This window comes from Salvelinus sp. IW2-2015, unplaced genomic scaffold (assembly GCF_002910315.2).
Source record: "Salvelinus sp. IW2-2015 unplaced genomic scaffold, ASM291031v2 Un_scaffold659, whole genome shotgun sequence".
NCBI classification, from domain to species: Eukaryota; Metazoa; Chordata; class Actinopteri; order Salmoniformes; family Salmonidae; genus Salvelinus; species Salvelinus sp. IW2-2015.
In genome coordinates this window covers 571,560-580,030 of record NW_019942591.1, presented here as the reverse complement: position 1 = coordinate 580,030, position 8,471 = coordinate 571,560, and the positions used below count along the sequence as shown (strand labels likewise).

The 8,471-nt window shown below is 50.2% G+C and overlaps 2 protein-coding genes across 2 annotated transcripts; one reads left to right on the top strand and one right to left on the bottom strand.

Moving 5' to 3' along the window:
• The first annotated feature begins 360 nt into the window (after nt 1-360).
• Nucleotides 361-2,935, top strand: LOC112068728 (kelch-like protein 11). The gene is made up of 2 exons (XM_024135923.2): nt 361-950; nt 1,258-2,935. Exons 1-2 carry the CDS (start codon nt 421-423, stop codon nt 2,840-2,842), a joined length of 2,115 nt encoding a protein of 704 aa, XP_023991691.1. The 5' UTR covers nt 361-420; the 3' UTR covers nt 2,843-2,935.
• A 3,032-nt stretch (nt 2,936-5,967) lies between these two features.
• On the bottom strand, nt 5,968-8,434 carry LOC112068729 (kelch-like protein 10). Its single transcript, XM_024135924.2, has 4 exons — nt 8,003-8,434; nt 7,271-7,888; nt 7,035-7,184; nt 5,968-6,924 (listed from the first exon to the last, which is right to left on the bottom strand). The coding sequence occupies exons 1-4, from the start codon at nt 8,417-8,419 to the stop codon at nt 6,556-6,558; spliced, it is 1,554 nt and encodes a 517-aa protein (XP_023991692.1). The 5' UTR covers nt 8,420-8,434; the 3' UTR covers nt 5,968-6,555.
• Nucleotides 8,435-8,471: the final 37 nt, after the last annotated feature.

The window sequence follows — 8,471 nt, the reverse complement described above, 5'->3', positions numbered from 1 at the left end:
CAAACAGCCAGTGCATATGAGGGTCTACTAGATGACTATAGAGCTTATTCTTCAGACCTCAGTCCTGTTTTATGTGCTCTGGGGGTGTAATTTCTGTACATTCATGGCAAAGTGATTCTACTCACTTGTGTAACAGTGGGACTATGTATTGGCCTTGCCCTTTTATATGAAAGAACATCCATCACATTAAATTAATGGAAACATCCATGTGTAGCTTCCATTCAGATCATTCAGACACCCACACAGAGAAGGTGAATTGATGATACCCTACTTTGGCAGAGAAAGCTGAGGTTGAAGAAGCACAAAAGCTTCTCCTGTCAGCCACAAGTGAGTGGGAGGGGCTTTACGGCACACGCCGAGCTGTAACGCCTTGCATCCACTGCGCATGTCAGTAATTCCGTCTGTGTTTTGAGTTTATGTATGTGTGTCTGCGTGTGTGTTCTTTCCCACACGAGTTTACTGCAATTCCGAATTCTCACAACCACCGCCAGAATGGCAGCTGCACCCCCGAACCAAGACGACTCTAGCCGGGGTAGTAGCGGTAGCAGCACGCCCAGCGTCCTTGTCGGGGACGGGGACACGGAAGAGGCCGAGGATTTTACCTCCTCTTCCCACTGCACAGAGCTGTCTCGGCGGCAGAACGAACAGAGGAAGCAGGGATTGTTCTGCGACGTGACGCTGGCCTTCAGCAGTGGGGCGGCAACCGGGAATGTTCAAAGCTGTGAGTTTTCCGCTCACCGTTCTGTACTGGCCGCGGCTACGGACTATTTCACGCCGTTGCTGGGAGGGCAGTTCTCCGAGTCGCTATCGGGTCGGGTTGAGTTGAAGGAATGGAGCGCTGAATTGGGACCAGACCCGGAGACGGTGGAGAGTGTCATTCAGTACATGTACATCGGAGAAATACGTGTGAGCACCTGCAATGTGCATGAAGTGTTAGAGTTTGCTGACAGGTTTGTTTACAATTTACATTAGTGTTCCTTTTTAATGTGCATAATCCATTTAATCCCCACATGCTAGTACTTGATTATTTGTATGTAGTTCAGTGACATAATAATGTTGTTTTGGCTTACTGGAGGTGTCGCTGAAGCATATTGGTTAGGGTTTAGGGTCGGGACGTCACATGGGTCCTGGATAGCACTGACCTTCCTGTAACCTGTCAACCCTGAATTTGAGTGTGGTGAGTTCATGGGTGTCATAAATGGCCTTGCCAATGTTTGTTTCTCATGTTCTGTTATTGATTGTGTGTTTTGGCTGCAGGTTCCTGCTGCTACATCTGAAGGAGTTCTGTGGGGAGTTCTTGAAGAAGAAGCTGAGCCTGGCCAACTGTGTGGCGGTGCACAGCCTGGCCCACATGTACACCCTGGACCAGCTGGCTCTGCGGGCCGCAGACATGATCCGACGCAATTTCCACAAGGTCATCCAGGATGAGGAGTTCTACACCCTGCCCTTCCACCTGGTGAGGGACTGGCTGTCTGACGCAGAGATCACCGTGGACGKGGAYGAGGTGCTGTTTGAGGCTGTGGTGAAGTGGGTCCAGAGGAACACAGAACAGCGGGGGAGGTACTTTGAGGAGTTGTTCCGTCTCCTCCGGCTACCCCAGATTAAGCCCACCTYTCTGACGCGCGTGGTGAAGAACGAGGCACTGGTGGCGGCCAYCSAGGCCTGTCTCCGCCTGGTGTCCGATGCCGTGGAGGGCCACGCCATCCGCTGTGAGAACCTCAAGTCAGCTGACCTGGAGTTCTGGTCGTCCTACATGGCCTCCTTCCAGCCGCGCTTCGGCCAGAACATGGACGTGATCATGGTGGTGGGCGGGGTGTCGGAGGGGGGTGACTACCTGAGTGAATGTGTGGGTTACTTCATCTACGAGGACCGCTGGGTTAACCTGCCCCACATCCACAACCACCTGGATGGCCACGCCATCGCCACCACAGAGTCCCACATCTACGTAGCGGGATCCATGGAACCGGGCTTCGCCAAGACCGTGGAGCGCTATAACCCCAACCGCAACACCTGGGAACAGGTGAGCAACCTGACCACACGTAAACACTCCTTTGGTCTCACCTGTATCAAAGACATCCTGTATAGCATCGGTGGCCACGGCAACTTCAGCCCCGGCTTCAAGGACGTGAGCGTGTACGAGCCTGAGCCGGACAAGTGGCACAACCTGGAGTCGGCGCCCAAGATCCTGCGGGACGTGAAGGCGGTGAGCGTGGAGGACCGCTACGTATACGTGACGGCGCGCACGCCGGTGGACACGGACAACGAGGACGGGCTGAAGACGGTCACCACGCGTTACGACACAGAGAGCCGCCAGTGGCAGGACGTGGACTCCCTGCCGCTCATAGACAACTACTGTGTGTTCCAGATGGCCGTYGCCRCCACCAACTTCTACCACACYGCCTCCTGCTGCCCTAAGAGCTACACGGTGCGGGACGAGGCCGCCAAGCAGAWGATCAGCGCCCACATCTCAGACGAGATCCTGGAGAGCTTGCCGCCCGAGGTCACCAGCYTCGAGGGCGCCGCCATCTGCCACTTCGACGAGGACGTCTTTGTGATCGGCGGCTGGAAGAACAGCGACGACGTGGACAAGCAGTACCGCAAAGAGGCCTACCGCTACTCTGCCGAAAGGAAGCGCTGGATGTTGCTGCCGCCCATGCCCCAGCCACGCTGCCGCGCCACCGCCTGCCACGTACGCATCCCCTACCGCTTCCTGTACGGCTGCCAGCGCTACCCCATGCCCCAGAACCTGGCCCGCCAGCGGGACCGCATGCAGCAGATGCAGCAGCTACACCGGCGCACCCTCACCCTGCGCAGGCAGCTGCAGTCTCAGATCGAGTGCTGAGCTATCGCAACCCCTGTCTGTCCATCACATCCACCCCAGAGGAGGAGCAGCCCAGTCCAGCTCCAAACCCCAAACATCCCCTGGCAGCCATCGTCATCAACCCCCACCCATAACCTGCTGGAGCACTGGCTCCTTTGTTGCTCTCATGTTGGTTATTTTCCAAGAGAACTCTGTGCCAGATCATCAGGTTGAGACTATGGTGTTGGTTGAGACTATGGTGTTGGTTGAGACTATGGTGTTGGTTGAGACTATGGTGTTGGTTGAGACTATGGTGTTGGTTGAGACTATGGTGTTGGTAGTGACTGTGGTGTTGGTTGAGACTGTGGTGTTCAAGGCTGGGAGATGTGGGAGTGATGTGACTCTGTGCTGGCCAGGTGTTTGTCTATGTGGGGAGGACAGGCTGAATGTTACTAATGTGAATAGAGTGTTGTACAGTGACCAACATCGGACTACACTACGTATGTACGTCAGGCACAGGGGATGTTTGTCTTTTTATACATACATATAGTATATAGTTGTATATGTATACTTTTATTATATATCAATATTTTCTGTCCCCCTTTTATGCTTATATGATGTAGACAATGTGACCCTTCAGTACGGCAGAATCTACATTCCTCCAATCCAGTGTGCTTAGTGAAGTCAGTCGCTTTCTATGACATTCCATCAGGACACTGACAGTCTCTCCATGCAAATATCACACACATACATACATACATACATACATACACTCTGTCCAGCTGTAGGGTCGGGACAATACCAGTATTGCGATACTCGTTAGTGTCGTGGCAAGTGAACGTAACACAAAGCAGATTTAACTTGGTTAGGAAAACAAACATTTTATGTCATCCAGAGTCACGTTTATTTTTCCAAGCTATAGCACACAATATGTTACATACAGCAGGTTATTCAAGGACCTACGGGTTCGGTCTGTTTCGTGTTTTCATTTTTGCCATGGAAAAAGTATTGCCATACTGGTGTCGTCCTGGCCCAACCAGTCAGTCGGAACAAACCCTTACCAATATGCCTGATGGCTTTTCTGTGCTTTATGTTAGCTTCTTCTGAATGGCTCTGCTTGTTGTTGTTATAGCTTTGATACAGTAGCTCAACATGAATGAAGGAGAATAGTCTTATATTTATTATCAGATCTACGGTCCAATCAAGAGTGGACAACTTAATTAGTGATTTACCATCACTATCTATGTGGGCTGTGGTTTTCCCCTTTCCTTAATGGAGCGCAGTAAATTAGACTTCTCTCCTCCCCTGGTTGCTCCTAATGTTTTCTTTGTCTTATTACTGACGATCGATAGTGCGTTTCTTTGAGCAGTCAGTGCAGCGAGGGGGAGTCAAGAGAGAAATCTTCCATGTGGCATCAGTTAGAAAGATAAGAAGTTGGAAAGGAGAATGGAGATGGTGGGAGTCTGAGACAGATGGAGAGAGTTTATTCATCTCTTAATTAGACTCGTGTGCACCCATCCGTCTGCAAGAGTGATGGTCATCATTCTGTTCATGTCTGAGTCTTGTGGGAAATTCTCCTTGTCAGTGTTTTCTGACCGGTATCTTAATGAAAGTCTTTTTAATAACTTTTTTTTTTTTTTTACCCAATTGGTATTTACAGTCTTGTCTCATCTCTGCAACTCACGTACAGACTCGGGAGAGGCGAAGGTCGAGYGCCGTGCGTCCTCCGAAACACAACACAATGACCACTTAACCCGGAAGCCAGCCGCACCAATGTGTCGGAGGAAACACTGTACACCTGGCGACCGTGTCAGCATGCACTGCGCCTGTCCCGCCACAGGAGTCGCTAGTGCGCGATGAGACAAGGACTTCCTTGCCCGGCCAAATCCTCCCCTAGCACTACGATGCAGTGTCTTAGACCGCTGCGCCACTCGGAAGTCCCCTTAATGAAACAGTCTTAACTTGGTAACATTCCATTGATCATTTGAAATTCCATCAACCATTCCGTTTAATTATTCTTCAGTCTTCTGTTCGTCACATTCCTGTTGGTAGGAACATTGTGTAGAAGGACCTAGGTGGGAGTTTATGAATGTTTCTCATCTTATTTTGTCTGCATTGGTTTTATTGAGTTTAATTGCTGGAGGGTGTAGTTCCAATGGGGACTTGATAACGTGTGTGTCTGCGTACGGTAAAGAATGCTTGGCAAAGCTGGTGAAAAGCATGCTTAGTAGTGCACTTGTCTACCCCTTAATCAGTTTGTAATATTTAAGTCCGAGTGGGTTTACCTGTCATATTTGTCTTCAGATATGGCCGATTTGCATTTTTCCCCTTTTAATTTATCATTTAATCCAACACCAGCCGATAATCTATTCAGTTCCCATGTGAGAAAATATGTACACTACAGTGATTTGCATAGTAATCCAAAATGAATGTGATGTGAAGTGTGAGTGAGCCCTGTTGCGGTACCTCAGGCTTATTCAGGGGTTCATCTGAGAGATCCTGCCACATTGTTGTATGTTCTCCTCACCCTCCAAAGACAGTCAGATGAGATGTATAGACCAGTGGTTCCCAACCAGGGGTACTAAGACCCCTGGGGGTACTTGGCCTATCCACAGGTGGTACTTGAAAAGACTGAGTCCATAGGGTTAGTGGTAAAATGCACATGGTGGTGGGGGGGGGGTGTACCTCAGGGGTATTCCGGGCAGAGCAAAATTCAGTTGGTGGTACGGTAACCAAAAAAGGTTGTGAACCACTGGTATAGACTAGAGGGTATCCTTATGTTACTGAGCAGAATGACCATATCAAGGTGTATGTGTTGCCATTGAGTTCAAGAGTTCATTGATTGTTATAAGCACTATCCCTGAAGCTAATTTATAACGTAAAGCACTATCATTTTGAGAATGCAATGAAAGTGTATTTCCTCAGTTTTGTTCCTCTTGCATAGCATTTGAAATAATATTATTGACATATGTAGACAATATATATTTTGCTTTGCATGTGGCAGTCTGGCGTTGTGTCAATATATTGGATGTAAAAAAAATATGCTGATGTCATCACTTGCAATTAAAATGTCAATTTTTTTTATACAACCTTGGTTTCCCATCTATCTTGTGTAAGGGGTTATCTAAATTCTGAGTGTCATTTTGGTCAATATTATTGGGCAGTTTTCAAGACTAGCAAAGCATAGAGAATGATAGAGAAAGCATCCCAATATAGCTCCTATTATGGCATCTGTCAGAGCATGGGCAGTGTCATTGAGGCAATCTCCATTTTTAAGTAGTCCATTTTCTTCTTCACAATTGGCTGATCCCTCCTGATGACCATGAGGGATCAGCCAATAATGTTGGAAGTCCCACCCAGTTGACAACATTAAAATGTTGGAAGCCCTCGATGGGCTGCCAATTCTAAAACAGCCTTTTGGCCACTAGAGGCCTCTATCATTCTCTATGAAACTAAGCTACATACATACACACGGACATTAAACAGTGCTATGTACTAGGCACATAGTCATTGGGCATGAGCCAAGCACAGTAACAAATTCAGTACAGTCAATCTTCCCTTCTAGTAACACAGTAGGAAAAGAATAGTACAATCACCCTTGCAGATGCAATAATAAATATAGACATTTATATATGCATATGGGATTTCCTCTGGGACATGCAGGAGTGGATTTATTTGCGCATGATAAATGCCAGTGGTAAGTGGGATACGGTGGGCAGGAAGGGGTAAGGATGGGGGATGGGGGCGAGGGGGCGTCACACAGACAGGATGCTGTTGGAAGCGGAGAGCTTCAGCTCTTCCCGGGGGGACTGGAGGGAGTCCCGGGGGGCTGCGTACTGGGCAACGTTGGGCAGCCCGTGCACCACGCAGCAGCTGAGGGCACTGCGGAAGATGCCCATGTCGTGGGCGTCGTACCACTCCTCTGTTTTCTCGTCATAGCACTCCACYTTGAAGGTAGTGGTGAAGCCGTTGAAGCCCCCCACCACGAACAGGAGGTCGTCCACCACCTCGATGCCAAAGTTGCTGCGCGGGTTGAACATGGTGGGCACTGTGCGCCATGTGTTGGTCAGCGGGTTGTAGGCCTCAGCGTTACGCAGGCGGTTAGCCCCATCGAAGCCGCCCACCTGGGGGAGGACAGAGGAAACTTGAGTCAAATATTTCTTAACTTTCAGCTCTTACTGAATAAGGCGTTGAAATGCATTGTGCGTGTACTGCATATGAATGTTCTGCTCACCGCATAGACTTGCTCCGCATAGGCGATGACCCCCACACCGCTGCGCCTGCTTCTCATGGGGGCGGTCAGAGTCCACTGGTTGGTCTGGGGGCTGTAGCTCTCTGCTGTGAACAAGCACTCATTCCCATTGAAGCCACCGCAGATGTACACCTAGAGAAAAGATCATGCCAYCATTTTATTATCAAAAGCCATTATCCATCATGAAGTTCTCTCCCAGGTCCCTCTGTTCCGCTCACCTTGCCATGTAGTGTGGTAGCYCTGGCATCACTCCTCTGCTCATGCATGGGTGCAATCAGGGTCCACTGGTTAGTCTCAGGCTCATAYCACTCAGCGGTGTTCAGTCGTACGTATCCATCAAAGCCACCRATGGCATAGATACAGCCATCCAGCACCGCCACACTGACGTAGCAGCGCCGCGAGTGCATGGGGGCCACCTGGTGCCAGGTCCGTGTGACGGGGTTGAACTTACGTACACTGTTAAAGTAGTCAACGCTGTCAAAGCCACCCACACAGTAGACAAAGCCATTGAGGTAAGCAGCTCCATGATAGGCTCGAGGGCTCTCCTCCTCCCGGGTCACATTCACCCACCGGTCAGCCCGCGCATCATACGCCTCAATGCCATTGGTGGGGCTGCCACCACTCCAGCCACCGATGGCCAATAGGATGGCATAAGGCAGGCGTGGGCGGGTCAGAGGGTTGCGGAAGTCAGTGTTGGAGGGTCCGTTCATGTTCAGGTCGTACATGGCCTTCAGGGCACTGATMATGATAGGCTTGCAGTCATCATTGTCCTTCACCAGGGTATTGTTCTTCACGTTGTTCATGAAGTAGTCGGCTGTCATCAAGGCCATGCGGACCTAAGCACACAGACACAGACAGACAGARGTGTGGTTAGCAGTTGACTAGCAAGACACCCAAACTTACAAAAGTTATCCAACAGTAAGACATTGACACTATTGTTCACCTCTCACCTTGGGCAGCAGCACAGAGACGTGGGCCTTGCGGTCCTGAGGCGAGTGGTTGATCCAYCGTAGGACCGCCTCAAACACAACATCCTCCTGCTTCACATTCAGGTTGTCCTTCTCGATGATGTCACAGAGCTGTGCCAGAGAGAGCTCCWTGAACTCCTCRGAGAAACGCACCATCTCAAAGTGGTGCAGGATGAAYAGGTAGGCCCGGCGGCGCAGATCAGGGCAGGAGTAGAAGTCRGCAAACTTGCAGATGCCGATGCAGTTCTGCAGACAGAGCTGGGCCTCCAGATAGTCGCAGCAGGCTCTCACGATCCCCAGGATGCAGAACTGGTCTGCAGCCGCCAGGAGCGGTTCTACATTCTCTGCAGTCACAGGCACGGAACGTGTGTAGGCATACTCGATGATCAGGCGCATCATGTCTGGGTTCACACCAGGAATGCTGTAGACCCGCTTCTCGACGTTGTTCCAG